Genomic DNA, 21715 nt, shown 5'->3' on the forward strand with positions numbered 1-21715 from the left:
CAAGACACACTGTGTGGACTGATCAGTTTTTATTCCCTTGTAAATATATAAAAAAAACACACCTTAAAAATAACAAATAAGGTTTTATCCAACAGATGAAAAAGTAACAAAAGCCATATGTAGATCTTCTACATAGCGGTTACAGAACAGTCTACCGTCCAAAAAAGGCACTAAATCTTGAAATAGAAGAGAACGAGAGGGGATTCAAAAGAACAAACAAACAGCTTCAAAATGCTACAACAAACATCCGGCTGAGGGTTCCATACTTTTCTTCTTACACAGAATTATTCAAGAGTTTATTTCCCAGAACGAAATAGCATAAAATGTGTTAGTCGCATTTCCAGTCATTGGTTGATTAAACGAACATAAAGACGGAACATCCACGTTTTTTAGCTGGATGCTTTCACAATAACTGTCTTTTTCCCAGTAAAATTAAAGTTCAGGCAGCAGATTTCAGATCAGATGGAGCCTCTACAGCAAAGTCTGCCTTACTGGGAGCCAGTGAGGACATCTCAGATCCAGTACATATTTACTCTGCTTTGTTTATTGAGAAAGAGACAACAATGGGTCATAATGAATGTGATCGATAAAACAGTGACTGCCTGTACACACGTACACATGTTCCAGGCCCTGATCGGATTCAGCAGTGAAGGATGCTCGCCGTTTAAAAAACTAAACAGAAAGGCAACAGAGGAATGAAGGCTGAAGATAGAACTGCATTAAAACCAAAGAAGAAGAAAACGCGCTGTCGTCCGAGACAACGCACTGCGGACTGGAGCATGACTGGAAGAGCTAAATGCTTAGAGTTTTTAAGGGAAATATAATATGATATAACGTTTTTATTATATGAAAAGACATTTTCAATTTTATAGATTGAGATTTTTTTTTATGTTGAAATGTACATTAACGCAGGTGGATTAAACCCTCCTACAGAACATGTGCAACAAAACAAGGCAGGAAGAAAATCTGAAAGCAACCATCAACAACAACAAAAAAAGACGTCCGCTTGTCTCAGGTTTTCATTTACAGTTTCATTTAGTTTATGGTTTCTCATTATGCATGCGTGTCAAGTTGAATTTTTGCTTTCAGATTTCTTGGCTCTATAATGACACAAAAACAAGGATACAGACAATCTTTCAATTTCCTGCATTAGAAGTCTAAAGTACAACTTCACGATAAGACCATGAAGGCAGCAACTTAAAGCATTTCAAATGCTGAAATAATCTCAGAACAGCACTTTGTCTCAAATGATCCACAGATCCACTTCAGAAAGGCTTCTGCTTGGCAGACTCAAAAGAAGGAAAAAAAAACCAGTTCCAACCCTTGGTTGGTTTGATATTTTTGGTGTAAATAATCATATATAGATGACACAGCTACATAAGTGATGCCTCAGAGTCTAACTGCTTAAAGCAAAGACACCAGGACAGCTCTGCTGCCGCACAACTAAGAGACATTCCACCACTAAGTTTAACACTTTCTCAGACGCTCAGTCTGAGGCCAACACTGACGACATGTTGGGACTCCATCAGGATGAGGAGCAAAATAAACTATTATACATTTATTCCATTGACTCTGAGCTGATGGACAAATATGTTTTTTTTTTCTGAAGTGGAACTTCCCTTTACTTTCCAAATGAATATTTATTGGCTCGAGTTTGAGGGAATTTCCCTTTAAAAAGAACACTGAAGTTAGTTATTAGCCAGCGTGCCATGTCTTTACAGCTTCTTTAATCCCCAGCGGCCCGGGCGTTGATTCACATTACAGCAGCTGTGGAGGAGCTGTAGCTTATACTGTAGCTTAGGGGGGTAGTTTGATTGTTAGTGAGGTATATGTGTCGAGTGTTTAACTCTGAACTAGTAGCTGAGCCTGTAAAGCACCTGGTGATCAACAACGATGAAGCCACTTCACTGTTCATATGTAGCTTAGCTTAGCATTAGTCATGTGTTTACAGCCGCTGTAGGAGACCTCCGACCTGCACTGATCCTGTACACTGTAAAAAAATAAGGCACTTTAACTTAAAATCATCCAGTACATCTCATGTGCTGAATAACTAATGTCACGTCAGGGACATGGTTCCATGGAGCTGGATCACAGCTGCTGTACTAAAGATAGACAGCTCCTTCTACCAGCTGCCCCACAGATCCACCTGTGTCACACAATGAAACAGAAGAGCTGACTACACTAATAACAACACAATCAATTATCAAAGATCAGCTGCTGAAGTTGACTGATAATCAGCATCATTAAAATCTTTTAATTAATTTAATACATTTTCCCATTGACAGGAGGTTTTTTTTCTCTTGTTTTCCCCCAATGAGTCAAGTCGAAGTTAGGAGGGCACCAACAACTGAGGCGCTCTCTCACTTGCTGTGTGGCCAAATTAGCGAGTTCACCAAAGTGTCTCCGTCACTACCGATTGGAGTCAGAACCGTTTAAACTGCAGTTTAATGTCACTTGACCAGGGAGTGAATGCTGATTGTATCCATTCACACTGCAGGAACCAGATGTTAGTGGATTATATGGGAGATTGTATGATTATAGAAATGATACGAATGCTTGCTGGGGGACACAGGGGGGCAGTGGCTAGCACTGTCACATCAAAGGCAAACACATCTGCAATCTTACCCAAACAAAAGTGTTTTGGAGGAGATGAATATCGTGGACACAAAAGTGGGATGAATAATGATGAGATAACAATGTCTCCTGCTAGTTATTTAGTATTCTCTCATCCAACCAGTAGTTGGACTATGGTCTAAAGGGCTTAACCCTAAATAAGGACCCATGAGGATTTTGTTGTAAAGCAGAGAACAGATGGGACTTCTACAGCGGCTGTACTGGGGATAAATATTTCTAGATGTGACTTGTGTGATCAAACATTTATATTTCAGATAAAGACGACTTCTCAATGTGGTCGTCTGTAAATAATCTAATTCTTAGCTTTCTGAGGAACAACCTCAGTTTCCCTAATTTTTTTTTTCCTTCTGGCTCTGTGTTCCGTCACTGACACGGACCATGAAGGGTTGGACGAGCAGCGACTCTTAAGCACCATGACATTTATCAGATAAAGTGTCATTTGAAATGAAAACTGAGTTGAAACGTGAACATGTGTGTTTAGAACACATGGCATATCGGGCACAAACACAGATATACCTACAGAGGAACACGATGCAGTTAGCTTTGCTATAATGTGAAACATCTGATGCATCATTGATTAGCATATCTCTAATACATAGTTCCATCCAGGACTATCATACACTCAGGAAATACAGAAACTTTCAACTTAATACTTTGGCTAATGCTTCACTCACCTTCTGCCAACAACAAAGAGTCATATTGATAGTTTCTCTCCTTAGAATCTAATATGTTTATATATTGTAAATAGAAATGGATCCGGGCACACATACACATACCCTCACAGTTTATATCATATATATATACACTGTATATACGTATGCGTGTACGTATGTGTACATACGCCTCTTTTATATTCACTTTACACTTGAATATTTAATATCTAAACAGTTTGATTTAACTGTTGAACCCTCCCAGCTGATTCTATTGATTATAGATGATCTCACAGTGATCATTCATTCTGCCTGAGCATCCGACATGGAACCGGGCACAAATGAATAGAAAACACTTGATCGTCTGGAGACTCACATTTCTAGTTTTTACACAAATCTGTATTTGGCGACATGTGACATTTGTGTTGAGTCACTTTTTCTTTCGTAATCATTTGATATTGATATGGAAGCAAAGATGCGATAACAATTTGAATTACTTCTGCCTGAGGAGGTTATGTTTCCACCCCAGGCATTGGTTTGTTGTTTGTTTGTAAAGAAGATTACTCAAAAACACCTGCACAGATTACTACACAACTTGGTGGAAGGATGTGTTATGGGTCAGGGAAAGAGCAACAACTAACTTTGTTAGGATCAGGATCTTTTTTCCCCACTTTCTTTGAAATTGTAGGGTTGTTTTTCACCAATTTTAGTAAATCCCACTGAATAAATCATGGATTCTTAATGAGGAAAATCAAGCTTCAGGGGTGTGTGCAATGAGGTATGCACTCTACTGAGGGTCATTCAGCTTTACCGCCTGAAGTAAGGTGCTGCTCATGGGGCTTGAATTTCCTTTTTTTTTAAATTTCAGTAGCTCATTTTGAGATTATTTTCTACCAAGCAAATTGGAGAAACCTGAAAAGAATTCTTAAAATTCTAAAAAGGATGACTCATTATTTCATAAAGGGAAAAATTCCAGTTGCCCATTTTCACTTTCACACTTGGTGTGAACAAATAAAAAAAGCCTTTACTAATACATGGCAAAGATTTAAAAAACCTATAGAAATCTGGGCGACAAGCTACTTTGCAGCAACATGTAGGGTTATTTCTATCTTTGTCATGCATTAGCCACACTAATAAAGGCTTGTTCATTTTCCATAGAGTGCTTAGGGTTATTTTCTTTCGTTGTATCAAAATCAATCACTTTAGCACCAAAAGCACCTTTTCATTTACACATATCTTTCAAAGCAGAAAATCCAATTCAAGCAGCGAAGACAAAGCAATGAGGTTGTGTTACATGTTGTTTGTCGTCCAAGGAAGAGCAGCTCAGACAAGTGACTGAAAACCTGGACAGCTGGAGATATATCAGAGTTTGTGACCATAAAAACATTGGAAAAAAATGTGTTCAAATTAAAATGATTGTACCCATTCTTTGCTTCCATATGTTGAGCTTATTTCATCAGCGTGGGGGGCAGAGGAGCTGGTCATTTTTAGTCATTATTAAGCTGTAACGTGACCTTGACTTAAAAAAAAACTAAGCTTATTCTGCTGTTCTTCTCACTGGAAGGAATAAACAGCGAATGTGAAATTTAATCAACTGTGATGACATGATTTACATAACTCTGATTTTAAAACAAGCAGTTAAAATGAACTTAACTGTCAAATTCATGTATTTCGTTTTTTGAGGCTGTTCAGTTGTGTTGTGATCACAGTGTGAGACCCTGAAATCGTTTGAATCCCGTGATGAATACAGTGTCTGTAAAAACGCAGATTATCAAGGAAATCTGCGCAAAGCATCAAGTCCTGTTACTAAGTCAGTCTCTCCTATGGAGGATTAAAAATGCCTTGATAACAAATAATAATGTGCCAAACAACACACGTTACCTTTGATGATACTCTGAATTTTCTGTCTCATAATTGAGTGATTTGTCATTTATTTCACTCTCATTATTTGATTTTCTTGTTATGAAGGCATTTGAAATATTCCACAGTCATCTGACGAGGACTTTGACAAATAGAAGTTAATCGTTATTATTATTGTCATTGTTATAATACACTAGTAATGCCTACACGAGCATTGCAGAGCAGGTTGATGGTTGGAGGTAGGGTTGGGAGGTATCTCAGGGTTGGCGTTTACACGACTTTTGGTCATTTTTTTCCACTTATTACATTCCTATAAAATCCGCTTGCATATTAACACACCTGTTTTCTGACAACTCCAGTATCAACAACCCTCTTCAGTCCTCCTCAAGCATTTCCGTCTTGATATCATTCTCCACGCTGCAGCCTGCCCCTTCCACCAGATTGGCAGCCTTCTCCAACCCGATGGGGTCCTGGGGCTGGGACAGCACGCTGTGGATGGTGGGTTCGTCCTGGAGAGAAGGGGATGGCGGAGACCAGGACACGCCTGTCAATCTGGATCCTTCTGCCTGAGGACCCGTCCCTGTCACTAGGGAGCGGCCAATCAGAGACGTGCCCCTCTGTCCAGACAAGTTTCCTCTACTCAGAGCGGAGAACCAGCTGGGGAGCAGTGTGGGAACCTGAGCAGAGAGAAGGGGAGAGAAGGACTTTTGGCTCAATCTATATTTGTTTTTTAATTTGAATCCACACTTTTTCCTGTGGATAAACCCTCCTCTCTAAGTTTTCATTGGAAAATTAAAATGAGCTCTGTCCAAACAAGCATTTTGGCTAAATATCAAGTTTAATGCCCGTCCATACTAACATGGCTGAAAATGCATATCACATGACCTCTCACATACACTCGGTATGCACATGCCATTGTAAACAGGAAGACGTGCATGTGCTATATACCTACCTACCCTTGTAAGCAGTTCTATCATTGTAAAATGCAGAATTTTACAGCAAAACATATGTTTGTCAAAAAAAACAGGGTCAGCGACAATTTGTATTGATTTTCCATGTTGTGTTCTCTGCTGATAGCTGAGGAGAAGGCTGGTGGTTTTCTCTCAGAAGGGGGTCATGTGATGGGAGCCTGATTAATTAGCTCAACCAACGACTGCCGTTTCCAAGCATCTGCATTTCTGCCTGTCCATACTGGTGGACAGCCCTGCGGTTTCCAAACTAAAACGAGCGTTTCCAAACTTCTTCTTGTTAGTGGCTCTAAAACTCTGGAGTATTGTGAACATCAGGCGTATCCATAGCAGAGTTGATGCGTTTTAAAACCAAAACGTGGTAGTAGGATGTGGCCTAAATCTGAGACGAAAACTCAGTTTGCATTGTGGAAGACAGTGGTTGTAGTCGGGCTGTACCTGGGTTGGAGATGACAGGTCGGCTCTGCTGAACCCAAACTGCCTGGCTGAAGCTCTCTTGTCAAATAAAGAAACCTCACATCCCTGTAATAGAGCAGTAAGCAGGCTATACAATGACCACATCCTCATACTGGCAGATAAACAGTATCACAATGCTGTGACTTTATAACTACATGTCCATTATGGTAGTGATGTCAATGAATGCTGTATGTTTTTACTGCAGACCATACAGAGTCTCTGGAAAGATCAGGGGGAAATGACCTTATGTTTATTTAAAACAGGCAAACATTGTTAATATAAAAAAAACAAAAGTAGATTTTATAGAGGTTCAAAAATGGCTTAGGTGGCGTCATGATCCATGTTTAACCATTAACTTGATATATTTTATAACTTTGGTTTAAAAAAAAAAGTGACACATGTAAGCTGTTGGGTGTAAATGAATCTACGTGTACTTCACCTGGTCAGGGAAGTCGTTGCCATCCACCTCGTCGCTGTTGGACTGACCTCCAGGACTCTGAACCTCGATGCCGTGACTCTCCAAGATGGCTGCTTCTTCAAAAACACAAACCTGATCATAGCATATCGACCTGCATCAACAACACACTGATGCATTCAGAAGCTGCTCCTCTACAGCAGAATGTCATCTTGCTGATGCACCTGCTGGTAAAAATGTGTTTGTCACTGATACCCGGGTTTGTGTGAGATTCTACAGCTGAGTTGTGTGGTTTTGTGTTGAGAGGTGTGGGTCTACACAGTCAACAAGTTGGTTAACAAAGATGTGAGTTAAAGAGAAAAAAGCTCCTTCATGTGCGTTTATTGATTTATTTAGAGACTATCTGAAACCTCAGCACAACATTTAAGACAACATGCATTACATTTCCAAGTACCTTCGTCATGCTGAGTTCTAAAGTCCCACTGATTATAACTACAGTCACCACACACAAACACAGGTAGACATTACCAATGTTGGCGCGCCTCTTGATGTCTTTGCGTCTGTTGGCAAACCAGTTGTAGACCTTCAGAGATGTGACCCTCTCTAGATCAGTCAGCTTTTTTCCTGTGATACACACACAAACACACACATGGCTTTAATAAAATAAAAATTCTGAAAACCCAATAAAACAGTATCAATTCTCTGTGTTAAGACAGATGTACTCACCATTACAATGGTAATTCTAAAGTAACTTGATGACATTTTACAGTCTTGATGTGTTGACTTTTAAAATCGTGACCAGACTTTCTGCTCAGTCTCAGTACTGGGCAGGGAAGAGAAAACACAGCATGGTTGTCCTGTGTTCCCCTTCACAAGCCAATTCTTTTATTATCATATATTTCCACTTAATAATTTAGAATATAGGACAATATGTTGAAAACCCATTGTACATTTGTACAATTTAAGTTACCAGCTACCAGTAGATGTTAGAAGGTGTTAGCGGCCACCAGCAGGTGTTAGGGACATAACTGTGTACATTAGCGTTATCAAGTGTGTTGGCCTCGTAATCAACTTTACAGGCCGAACTTGAGGGCATCCTGAGGCTAAAGGTAAATCTGATACTACTGGATGGCTACTGGATTGTATAGCAGCACTATTAAAGCCATGTTGATGCTCAGTAGATCAGACATTATTACCTCTATGCCTTTTTAAACTAAACGCTCATTTTAGAATATGGGACAAGATGGAGAATATTCCTTGTATGTTCTACTGCACTAATTAATGCCTACCACCAGTTGATGTTATCAGATGTTAGTGAGCACAAGCGGATGTTAGGGACATATCCTCCATCAAATATATAATTCATAAGTAGCTAATTTGAACAAATAGGCATGAAGTTGCATTTGAACCCTGCGCCTGCTTGACTTGTTATCACAGATGAACAACATAATGAAACCTTGTCCTCTCAGTCAATACAAATATGTAACTGCTTACTTTGTATTTGTGAGTCAATAAAAGTTCAGATGGATCAAGTCAAAGTTTGCTTAGACTATCATCTACCTGGTTTATGAATGACGGCGTTGCAGGCAGTGGCGATATCCTCTCTCTTGGCTTCATCAGGGTACTGGTTATCACTGAAGTAGCTGTGAAACACACACAATTCCATGTTATAATTACAAGGCCAATCAAAGAATTGACCATGACACTCAAGTTCATCCACCCTTCCTCACCACTCCTCCTCCTCACCTCTCCATGACAGCCAGACACTCCTTCCTCCAGGTGAATCTGCTCCCTCGCCGAAGACGGAAGCCACCAGGGGCAGCGCCAAACTGGGGCGGAGCTTGTTGCCACTCCATCATGTCCTCCAGAGCCAGTGGGGCAGCTCGCATGGCCAGAGTGGCACCTCAAATCACAAATATATTACTCCATTAAAAATTATATATATAGTCACTTTCATAACCGAGGTCTGTTAAGTGAGAGGATCTGTGAAGAAAAAGGGGCCCTGTTCCCAAAAAAAACAAAAATCCTCTGCCTGAATGACTACCGCCCAGTAGCACTCACTTCCATCATCATGAAGTGCTTTGAGCGGCTGGTCCAACCATTCATCACCTCCTCCCTCCCTGACTCTCTGGACCCTCTTTAGTTTGCCTACAGGTCAAATAGGTCGACTGCAGATGCCATCTCCCTCACCCTCCACACTGCCCTCTCCCACCTGGACCAGAGGGACACATATGTGAGAAGGCTGTTCATCGACTACAGTTCAGCATTCAACACCATCGTGCCCCTGAAGCTCGTCACCAAGCTCAGAGACCTTGGGCTCAACATCGCTCTCAGTGAGTGGATCCTGAACTTCCTGACGGGCAGACCACAGGCGGTGCGGATCGGCAGCACCACATCCTCCACCCTGACTCTTAACACCGGTGCCCCCCAGGGCTGCATGCTCAGTCCTCTTCTGTACTCCCTGTTTACGCATGATTGCGTGGCCACCTACAGCTCCAACACCATCGTTAAGTTTGCTGATGACACCACTGTCATAGGCCTGATCACTGGCGACGATGAAAAGGCCTACAGAGAGGAGGTCAGAGCCCTGACATCTTGGAGTCAGGACAACAACCTCAACGTCAGCAAAACGAAGGAGCTGATCGTGGACTACAGGAAGAGACAAGGAGAAGAACACGCCCCCCTCTCCATCAACGGGGCCACGGTGGAGCGAGTCAGCAGCTTCAAGTTCCTCGGGGTCCACATCACTGATGACCTGACCTGGATCCATTACACAGACTCTACCAGAAAGACGGCCAGACTTCGGCTCTTCTTCCTCTGCAGGCTGCGGAAGCTCCACATGGACTCCAGGATTCTCTGCAACTTCTACAGGTGCACCATAGAGAGCATCCTGACTGGCTGCATCACCGCCTGGTATGGCAGCTGCACCACCCTGAACCGTAAGGCTTTACAGAGGGTGGTGAAGTCTGCCTAGCACATCACCAGGACAGCGCTACCATTCAAAGAGGACCTCTACACCCAGCGGTGCAGGAAGAAGACCCCTTTCACCCCAGCCATGAACATTTTTGCTTGCTGCCATCTGGCCGACGGTACCGCAGCATCCGAGCCCGCACCACCAGGCTCAGAGACAGTTTCATCCCCCAGGCCATAAGACTTTTGAACTCCTCTCTGTGACATATCTGCATATTTGCACTTTTGTTGTTTTATTTTCTCCTCAGCTGTTTATATATATATAGATATATATACATATTTCCTATTTTGATGTTCTATTTTATTCTGTTTTATACTATTTCTATCTTATTTTATTGTATAGTGTGTAATTACTTGAGCATTGTTAGAAGAGAGCCTGAGACTCAAGCATTTCACTGCCAGCGACTGCTTAATGTTATTGTTGTGCATTTGACAATAAAAATCTTGAATCTTGAATCTTGAAGAAATATGACACTAGAAGATCGTGTAGAAAAGCCTGAACATGTGTGATTTGGTTGAAGAGAAAAAGTTGTTTTGGGAATTTCCATTTTTACTTTCCTATAGTCAGTCACTAATAAATATATCTAGAACAAACAGTTTTTTCTATCAAAAAAGCAATATAAGCCTAACTTTCCTGAATGTCTATGGGATCAAGGAGTTGAGTGAAAGTAAGCAATCAAACTAAGGTGGAGTGATGATGTGTCTTTTTCCAAGCTGCTTCTGAGGGTAGGTTCACAGTCACTTTAAAATCCCTGCAGCTAGTTTATATAAACTTATACATTCAGTTCCTCCAGCTAAAAATACTGCATATCTAACTTATAATCATGAAAAGAAATCGTTGTATATTGCAAACTTATATATAACTTAGACTTAAATGTCAGCATCACATTGTAAAGAGTAAAGAGTGACCCGTCACATCCTGATGTACAGAAGGGGTTATTATTGAAGCATCACTCCAGTCTTTTTTTTTCCAAGCGAAGACACAGACTCACTTCAGTAAGACTGTTCTCTCTTTTCATACTTTACATTCCACTCAGCTTGACACAGTGTATTCATTGTTCAATGACAGCAAAACAGCTTTCTTTTTCTGAGGAGTCAAATCTCAAGATGATAATAAAGAAACGCAACCATATGCCACTGCTTTTGTTTCTTTTATTAAAACATTACATCTGCACTCTATGTGTATGTACTGTTTTAAGTTAATTTGTTGCCATCTCAACGTCTACTTAATACAGTATTCATTGATCTCATTCTTCAGACTCTTATTTAATTTCCTATTTAACTGGGTTTTATTTACATTTTATTATCCTTGAATTATCTGGAACTGTTTTGATGTTCATTGTGTCTTCATGTCTTGTATCCTCTAAATTAAAGTTAAAGAATATCTCTCTCTCTCTCTCTTTATCTTCATATTGCTTAGCTTTGAACACCAGTGAGCTGAGGGACAAACTTTATTTTCTGCGCTGATGAAAGAACAGGGTGTCCAGGGTCCTACTCAAGGACACACTGACAATGTGCAGAGGACATGAATTGTCCAAAATAAACTGTGCTTTTGACAGATTAACCATCCCTTCCTCTCATTAGAGCCGTTTTCAGACAGTCCAGACAATGTCCATAAATTATCTGGACTTTAGCTTTCACATATGAGGAAGGCAGCAGGACATTGGCAAATCTCTGGGACATTCAGGCGAGGGGGGGCATCGGGGTAGATCATACTGGAGGCAGAACATAATGTTTAAATTCTGCTGCGGTTGGTCCTTATCACATAAAGCTCTCAAATCTCATCTTTCCCAGTAGAATCCTATACACGTACGGCACCTCTTTAGTTTTCTTCTGTCGCCTACTAGAAACATGACACGTTGCTGCTGTATTCTCACATGGACTCACTAGCACATTCTCCAGAGTTTTAACTAGGACACTTGTAGTAAAAACCCCACAGACTGTTTGGAGCAACAGACTCAGACATTTGCGTTCTCACATACAGCCCCTCTGGAAAAATATATGTCAGTGCCTGTCTGAGAGCAGCTTTTAGTAAAAGACTTTGTGCTCAGTCAGTGTTAAGAAACTTTAACTGGAGTCAGCAGTGTTCACAAGTGGAAGAAGGGGCAAGGTTATGTGGGAGATGGGCAGTGGTGTTACCCGGGTTAGTCTTCTCCAGCTGGTACCAGCGGAAGAAGGCTCGTTTCTTCTGCTCGCTGAGGTCAGATCCCTGCTGCAGGAGCCAATGGGAGATCCGACTCTGACTGATCCCTGGGAGGAAGAGGAGCAGCGTCAGATCTGAATCCTCAGTTGGCTTGATGCTTGCTGATACACCATGCTGCTCTGGTAGTGATTTAATGGGCCTGGTTTTCAAAGTACAGATGAAGCTGATACTCACCCGTTACCTGAGCGACCACGGCCTGGGAAATCCGCCTGTTCGCCAGAAAGGACTTAATCTCCTCTTTGATCAAAGAGCTGTCCCTTCTACAAGCACAGAGAGAATAGTGTTCACACAGAGTGTAATAAATGGCAACATTACAGAAACACAATGCACAACACAACAGTCACTTTGCTCTAACCAGCTGTAACTGTGAGTCAGTGTGTGGACGACAGTATCTGTTGCAGCAGAACATGTGCAGGAATTTAAACCTGATTCTGTTGGAATATTCTCTGCTCTTCTGCTTTGATTTCATCTTCACACACATTCAGATCAATAACAATGATTGCTGCTGTCTGGCTGCAGACTACAAATGAGAGGCACTGGAGGGTGTGTGTACAGTCTCTGTGATTGTAGACAGTAATACTCGTATCATATTCACATTCAGTGTGAGCTATAAGCAGCCTCGTCGTCATCAGGATTTTTGTATCAACACCTGCTCTTTTGTGTCAGGACTTATATGTTGTAATGTGGTTCAAACACCACATACACGTCGTTATTGGAATAATCATAGTTCTCCACACTGATTCGTCCAGTTATTGCTGTGCTCTTAGTTCAGAGTCTTTTTTTTAATGCTGTCAGCAACAAGGTTCTGTGTAGTTTGCCAACTAGTGTAATCAAGTTTGTGTTTATGGTCTTTTTGTTGCCCCTATCGCTTTGTTTACAACTGACATATCACCAGTAACAAAGAAGCTTCAGCTGTTAACACTGAAGCTGAAGCTTTTTCTCAGCTGTTGTGTCAATGTTTTGGTTGTGTACGGTAAAAAAACAGAGTGACTAACTGTCATTATTGTACAGATAATAGAAATCTGACATAAAACCATGATGGCACAAACACATTAACAGAAAACACAAAAGCAAAAGTGACATCACAATATAAGGTGCTACGTACAGGTGCTTTTAGAATACAAAAACAGTTATGTAGAATGTTTGAGTTCTTCCTTTCTGGAAGAAAACTAGGAACACAAACTTACTTCTACCTTATTCAGGGGAAAAAAGGATAAACACAAATTCCATTCCTTTTTGGGAGCTACTAGCACCTCTACCGTATCTCCTCATATAAACAAGCATCAAATTTTAGCAGCTACTGACTTGACAAATAATGGCTCAATGCAGCCTGCAGCAAGTATCTCTACCGTAAAAAACAACGGCCTAGCTGGATTTCTACCCCATCAGTGCTGGATTGTACACTGAGGTTAAGCGTTCCTCTATAATGTCCATTACTTTGTCATTATATTTGACCAGTGGTATGCTGGTCTATCCTTTGTTTAGCCACGTGTGGCGCTGACTTCTCCACTGGGGAAAGCTCATGGAAGAGGACAAGCTGCTTTATTACAAGAGGCCAATTAAAAGAAGAAATACAGTTGCCAACAACCAAGTCAGTCCTGATCATTGAAGCTGTATCTGTTGTAAGCCCAACATTATGTTAGAAAACAACTTATAACCATCATCTTTGGTGGCTTCGTTTTTTTTTTTATGTGTAATGGGCTGGTCAGCAGGTTGACCTGGTTCATATTGGTTTTTAGTCAGTCCTGGCCTAAGAACAGTCCAAGTTAAGACAAGTCTGGTCTGCTCTTACCTCATAAAGTCCTCCACCTTTTCATCAAGATCTATGTCCTCTTCACTGGTCTCAAACCCGTAGCCTGGTGCAGTCACACTGCCGCCAACCACGCCGAGTGGAAACCGCGGTGGTGACAGCCTCCCATTGCTGACGGCAACCAGGCCGTTCTGAGCCACCGCCGCCATAACGACAGGTGAGGCAGCTGGAACCGGCAGAGGCAGGGAGGTAGTGTCGAAGTTATTGTTGGGTGACATGGAAAGTTGGTTGTCAGGAAAGCTTGTCTGAGTGGCAGCGGAAGTCATGGATGAAGAGGCGGCGACGGTGCTGGAAGAAGACGAGGGAGGCATGTAGGAAGGTTTGTGGCTCAACTTATGTCCATGTTTCCGGTCCAGGTGGTCCAGGGTTTCCAGGGCATGGAGGACCTCCGCCTGGGTGATCCCCGTTCTCCTGAGCCTCTGGAGGAGGTCGATCTGCTCGATGGTGAAACGAGGCTCTTCACCCGGCCGGAACATCCTGAAGGATATCAACAACAACAACATTAATACCAAAGAAGATTGACTGTCTCACTTTTCAACACTTCGCAGTAGGACCCCACATGTTGTAGTGAAGAGCACAAACTCCTATCAGAGCAAAACAGGTTGGTGTCTGAGCACATCCATTCATTTCTATGCTTGACACAGTCATAAACACTCAACATCTCCAAAATCTCGTTATCTTGAAGTCACCCAAAAATATTTTAACAAAATTGTAATGAAGATATAGATTTAAAAAAAAAAAAAAAGAGCATTCGATGCAGTATTCTTCAGATCTACTGGCTGGTGATTTGTCTAAGAGGGAAAATAAAATATTGCTTAAACATGCAGATGAGACAGTAATTATATAGATAAAGGTAACCGGTGAGACACTTAAACCTGAGCAAAAGAAGAAGAAGAGAAAGATACTAATGTATAAAGGGCAAAGTCACATTTTCTATCTCAGCCATGACCCAATAAACATTAGGGCAGAAGGATAAATAGTCAAATGTAGGTTATAACTGGTTAACACAAAACATTAGAAGTTATTAGAACAGTGTATTTAACTGTTCCTAACATTATTAAATGCATGCAGTTATATGACACAGAAAATAAAACACAAAAAGACTGGACTAGCAGTAGTTTATAAGGTAAATGTGTAGGCCTAGTTGTATATGAGTTGGATATCTCCGATCTCTTAATTTAAAATTTGGCTTTCATGAAGAAAATAATATTAAACAAAGAGAAGGTTTAAAACATTATTCTAACTTTGCTTCAGACATTCACATAAATTAGTAGGTTTTCAGTTCAGTGGTTTTAGGACATCTGTCTGAGATATACATTTGGTTAACCCCCCACAGGGCAGGGAAAGAGGCAGAATACAGTTTTAAGGAGTTGGGCATCAGTTATTGGGCATCATTGCTTGAGTCATTTGCCCAATCATCAGGGAATCCTCCCTCTTTTGTCGGGTTGAAAAGGTTTGTGGGCACGAACAGTTTCTCATGCATTTCTTTTTACTGTCCGAAATGGAGTGTTATGGTATGAGGTCAACCTGCAGAGGGGTTTAGTTATGGTCATTCTGGCTGAGTAAGGGCCAATGATTGACGCCAGGCAAGGAACTGCTGCTATAAGAGAAGCAGGAACACGTAAAAGAAATGTAGAGGCAATATCTAAAAATGACCAATTGAATAAAGATGTATTATGCAAATTTCTAGACATGGATGAGAAACACTGCATGTAAACATAACATAAGATTTTTCACAACAGAGGTCCAGAGGGAGCCTTTAGGTTTCAATACAGAAAAAAAAAATACCACAGAGGACAGGAACTATATGAGGAGGGATTCATGAAGCATCACATTGATTTGAAACGAAGGAGACTGGAGAAGACAGGAGTAATTTTACGCATTGTGTGAAATGCAGGTATGCACAGGCTTTCATCTTTCATGTCACGTCTGCTGCATGCATTGTTTTCAGGAAATGTCTTGTGTGCGATTTAAATCACACATTGGCACCAATGAATATTACTACACACGGCAGAGGAGATTAAATAATATGAATGTAAATGGTATCAAAATGGGGTCTGATGACAGAATCTTTAATTAGTGGGATTATAATTGAAGGCATTCAATTACATATGTAACTTTGGATTTGCTCAATCTGTTAAGCTTTACATCCCCAAAAAGCACCGACAAGGAGACACAGTAAAATGAGGCAAAGTCACGTCTGCTAGCTTCCTGTCTGCAGATTTACAACACACACACGAGAAGACAGAGTGCAGCAGCTGCTATCCAGATCTGAAGTGCATTCCTCTAGGTTAAAAAAGAATGTTATTACAGTGGATGTTTTTAACCCCAGTAATCACATCATGTTACCGACATGGTGCTGCAGACACAGTTTTTGAATTGTAATTGTATGTGTCTTTAGCTTTACTGTCATTTTTTCCGACATGCCATTTTTTCCTAAATGTGCTGTAATGTAATTTAATTTCATAATCATGGTCACTGGACTGAAGTTTTTTTATTTAATATCATTTCTAAAAAAGGTACATAATCATAGTCACTGAAGTGAAGTGAAGTGAGGAAGAAGGAGATCAACAGACAAATGATGTAGCACATCTGTCTCTGTGCTTTTTTTTTCTGGAGCCAAGAAGAAAAAACAGGACAGAAAATCAAAGTCAGCAGACATGTCAACACTTATAGAGAGGGAGGGTGAGGACTGCGTGTGTGTGTGTGTGTGTGTGTGTGTGTGTGTGTCTGGAAAAATGCCAAGAAAAATTTACATTTCATGCAGCCAAGCACCACACTTTGTGTCTCTGCTGCAGAGGATGAGTCATACTGTAGACTATAAGACAGTTAGAATGATAAACAGGATCGATATCAAGGCGACAAAATCATGGTAAAACGAATCACCTAGCTATTTTAGTTAACAATGTATATTTAACTGATCAAAAGGATTGGCCCTTAGTTGTGTCTTAACTTTTAGACGCCGTACATGTACATACACTCAATACCCCTCACTGACGAAAGAGAAAACAATAGAAAAGCTGGATTATCCCATTGACATAAGAATGAAAGACACTTGGGATTTAGCTCAGGTTCCTTATAATTCTCTCGATCATCTCTGAGATGTTTGATTGGAGCCCACCTATAGAGAATTCATTTGACTGGACATGATTGTGTAAAGCACACAACTGAGGTTTCATGGCTGACAATGTATATCAGAGCAACAACACAGTCAAAGGAGCTGGCCGCAGAGCTCAGAGACAGGATTGAGTCGAGGCACAGATCAGGCTAAGGCCACAAAAACATTTTTGCAGCATTGAAGGTTTGCTAAGTGGAATATGTTTGGAACCAACGGCCAAACAGAGAGAAAGGGCTTTTGTAAGAGAGGTAACCAGGAACACCGAAGTCTCTCTGGCCGAGCTCCGGAGTGACTTTTGGGTAGAGATGGGAAACACTTCAAAAAGGGTAACCATCAGTGTAGTAGTCGATTTATCTGGGCTTCATGACAGGGTGTTCAGACGGAGGACTCTCCTGAGTGTAGGAAATTAACATCTACTTGGTGTTTTCAAGACTCTCAGTGTGTGAGAAACAAGATTTGCTGGTCTAATGAAACCAAGACTGTGTCGTGACATGACGCTCAGGTTGCCATTCTGGATTTCGGTTTGAGAGAACTTGCCTGGTTCTTGCCACAGCCTGTGAGGAATGTATTGTATGGTTCTTGTACATCAGAATGATCTGTACAAGTGTTTGTGAATTACACACGGCCTGAACCCAACTATGTTTATCAGTATATGAGATCCTTTGTAGGATTTATAATGCCTGTGTAAGGAAGATGCCAGCCCGTCTGTGTGTCCAGATAAGGCAGACCTCGAGTCTGTGGGGGGACCGAGGTGACCCAGGCTAATATCTTTTTTTCCTTCCAGAGACTATAATACAGTGAGGCATCTGCTGTACTCATTTAGCTTTTTGGTTTGACTCTATTCATGTTAGTTAGACCGAGAATCTTCTCTGTCAACTGATCCATATCATAATAAACTCATATGTAAGAACAACTGAGACTATAGTTCCTTTTTTCAGCCATCATCTATATCATCATCAGACAACTGTGCAGAAGACATGTCTTTATCAACTACTAACGCTGTATAGACAGATGAGTGCATTTCCAAACCATGTCCAATGAAATGAACTTCTAACATCTCAAAAGTGACTTAGAGCAATGGGAGACACCAGCTACATTTCAGGTGATGTTATCAGATACATAATATGAAGTAAATGAGATCGGGAATGGTGGCTGGCACCTTAACGCCAGCTCTTAAATGTTTTCATTCCATTATTTACAAACCAGCAGTGCTGTAGATGATGTAAACTCAAACTAAGACAAGCAGAGGGTGACGGACAAAACACTGAGAAAATGGGACTGAAACACATAACAGGGAAAATCTCATTTGAACTATGCTATGCTGAAGACATTCTATGACACTCGTGACTAATGGCTCCAGGCTTTTTGACATTAAGTAGAATTAACTTAATTCTCATAAATACTGAGAAATAAGCTCCACCTCCAGCTTTAGAGTTTACAGTAGACCGCTGCAAACAGAGACAACCAGCTGTACACAAGTCACCATCTTTAAATAGTCCACTAGGCCTTGAACTCGAACAATGTATGACAAAACTCAGCGAGAAAACCGCTTGAAAATTGGTAAACACAGGCTTACTTATACAGTATCTCACTGATTTGATTGTGTTTTTGCATACTTTCTGTAGAGTGTGGTAGAGGTAGAGCACATCCTACTGCAACAGGAGCAGGGTGGGACGTTTCAGTACAGCCGCGGGGCAAAAGCAACAATGTTTGGCCTAATTTGTCTGCAAGGTTACCGTCTCTACCAGCCACCCTGGCAGGAAACCAACTTTCCTCTTAAAGGTGTAACTATTGTAACAAGACACAATGACACCATGTGACTCAGAGGCAAGCTGGACCTTTTCCCTTCCTGTCCTGAAAAAAGAAATGGCCAAATTATTTATCATAAGACCGGAATACAAGAGTGTATTCCATTAAAACAACCAAATCAAGGGAGGTTACCGACTTTTATACAGTTTTGCCACAGTAGCTACCAGACCACTTTGAGATTCCCTTTGTGCCCTTCTGTCTGGACTCAGGACCCAGTCACTGAAGCTTAGCTGATGATCACCAAAGTTTCTCACCCTGGCTATACTAAATCTACCGTCACTTTCTGGAGGCCGCACTTACTCAGCTCGAGACAGGGTTCTCACTGTACCTTTAAAAGAAGTGGTCCAAGTTTTTTCTTACAGTTATTGCCTCCACCAAGGAGGTAAAGTGTCCCTTCTGTGTTTGTTAGTCTGTGTGTTAGTTAGCAGGATTAAACAATAACTACAGGATGGATTACCATGAAACTGGGAAGGGTGTGGTATGGGCCAGGAGAGAACCCATACAATTGTAATTTTTTCCCCCCCTAACTTTCTTTAACATTAAAGGGCATTTTTCAACATTTTCTTTGATACCTCAGGGAGCGATTCGTGGATTAGTGTGTGTAATTTGGTACAGATCCAAATAAAAGTAGTGAATGTAAATGTGATTTCATAAGAGGACTTCTGGGCCTCAGCAGAGGTATGTGCTCTTCTGACTACAACTACTTATTTTTTTATAGGAGGGACAGCCTCAACTAAAATGGACAGAAATAGACTGGAAACTTTAAAAACATCTAGTCTAGTCTAGTTTTAAATGGATGTCAGTTGTTCTGGTTGTGGTAAATGACAATTGACACTATGTAAGAGTTGTGCGTTTTTAATGTGTTATTACAGTGTGACTGGTACAGAGTAAGGACTAGTAATAATCAGATAGTGGGGTCTCACAATGCTGAAGTCTTTGAGAGAAAATTACAAAGCATTGGCGAATGGACATTATGGACATAATATATACAATCCACAAAAGCTGAAGTCACAAACCGTGCAATACTTCACCAGTTTGACTCTAAACCTTCTGTTTCCAGGGAAGGGGCTGCCCTTGACCTCTGGCCTCTCCAAGGATAGAATCAATTTCAGAATAAGACTCTGAACCAGTAGCTATTTTACTCCTCAAACTGATATAATGTCACGTTCACTGAAGGGCAGGCATACCTCTAACACAAGTCTAGCATGTTAAAGATAAACAGGATTATTATAAAAGAACCCGGTGACCTGCCTGAGATCCCAACCAGACGTGGCACTGACTGTCTCCTGGCTGCAGCTGAGCACTCGGGCAAGTTATAATTACAGTAACAACTTTAATAAGTGCAGAGTGAAATCCAACAGTAAAAGAGCACCTGGTGCATGTGCTCACAGACTACATGCACCAACATTTAAAGTAAAGGTAGCCCCCAACTCAGATCTGTATACAGTGCATCCACTTGCATGTCGAATTACATTGAGAAAGTAATAGCTTTAATGTTGCCCTTCTTCCAGCAAAACAGACATGGACGACAGATGGTATCTTAGGACGTTTCGCTGACAATGAAGAACTCCTCTTCAATTCGGCGTCCATGCTACACACCGACACAATCAACCAACAACACACTGGCTCATTGGATCGCCGCTTCCTCTGGAGTCCAGCGTCATGATCGAACACGACGGATTCACACGGCGGATCGCTGCGGCTCGCACATTGTGGACAAGCTGGAAAAGTTGACATTGTGTCTGATTAAACGTTTCCCGGTGAACCACGTGAAAGCCGAATTACAGCCTGACATATGACTGACCGGATAAGCCCGACAGGAGCAGCTGAAGTAGAGAGGAGCCGAGCGGACGAGTGAGATGCGGCAGCACTGGCTGCTTTTTTTAAAGGAGTTTTCAGTAGTGAGTCTAGAGGGAAATGTCTCAGGAGCTAACAGCAGAGCCGAGTGAACACAGATGTAGTTGCAGCTTCACCAACCTGAATATTCCAGAGCCAGAGCCTCCGCACGCATTTACTCCGACATGTATCTGCTGCCTCGCGGCGCCAGGACTCAGCGACACTGACAGGTTTTTTTCCCCAAAATGTCTCCTCTGTTTCTAATTGGGTTTCAATCCGCCGTCAGACAGATTCGCCTTTTGTCCGGCAGACAGGCGCCATGTTGACACTGCGACGCAAGGAACGACGGGAGTCGCAGTTCACAGAAGTTGGAGTGAGAGACTACACGCACTCCGAGCTGCTGATCACCTGAGCTCAGGGAACTCACTGCACGAGCGTGAAGTGGATCTGCTGTGGTCCGCTAGTAAAGCCAGAGTGTTGAGGGCATACTGAGACATACTAGGACATACTGAGACATACTAGGAAGTTAAGTTCTGTTTTGTTGTGACAGGTAAATCCTTTTGTGAGCTTCTTTGAATGGTTTAAATTGTAACTTAGATACTAAAACAGGGATGTGAGGGGATGTGTTTCGTTTAATTGCTTATTTTATTGAATTATTTGTTAATCAATGTCTTGTGAAAGTGTAGCAGATAGTATAATATACTTCTCACTCACTGCTCCTTTTCATTCAATACGTTGTGTTTTCGATTGTTTAGTTTGGTTAACTGATGAAATAAACTTATAAATATTAATAGTTCACTGTGACAGCAGCCAACCAGGTGAGATGTTTGTACTTTTTTCTCTTTTTTTAAGTTTATGTCTAAGGACAGTTCTAATATGCAGCTTCAGCTCTTCAATTTTGTCGCCTACTATTTTCATCATCACTTTGTTGTTTGTTGTCACACAGGTTAAAGAACACGTACAATTTTTTGCAGGGAAGCACCATT

General features: G+C 41.3%; 1 protein-coding gene across 3 annotated transcripts; it reads right to left on the bottom strand.

Annotated features, from left to right (window-relative positions):
* Positions 1-14: 14 nt before the first annotated feature.
* On the bottom strand, positions 15-21250 carry LOC133955081 (homeobox-containing protein 1-like). 3 transcript variants are annotated; one of them, XM_062389754.1, is made up of 10 exons: positions 20871-21250; positions 13949-14443; positions 12331-12416; positions 12093-12203; positions 8730-8886; positions 8544-8626; positions 7512-7607; positions 7008-7096; positions 6551-6634; positions 15-5821 (listed from the first exon to the last, which is right to left on the bottom strand). In XM_062389754.1, the coding sequence occupies exons 2-10, from the start codon at positions 14440-14442 to the stop codon at positions 5519-5521; spliced, it is 1503 nt and encodes a 500-aa protein (XP_062245738.1). In that variant the 5' UTR covers position 14443; positions 20871-21250; the 3' UTR covers positions 15-5518. The 3 variants fall into 3 exon arrangements, with proteins under 3 accessions (XP_062245738.1, XP_062245729.1, XP_062245720.1); XM_062389745.1 differs by having other exon boundaries at positions 7008-7099; XM_062389736.1 differs by having other exon boundaries at positions 7008-7102.
* Positions 21251-21715: the final 465 nt, after the last annotated feature.

The sequence above is a fragment of the Platichthys flesus genome, chromosome 1, assembly GCF_949316205.1.
Source record: "Platichthys flesus chromosome 1, fPlaFle2.1, whole genome shotgun sequence".
NCBI lineage: Eukaryota > Metazoa > Chordata > Actinopteri > Pleuronectiformes > Pleuronectidae > Platichthys > Platichthys flesus.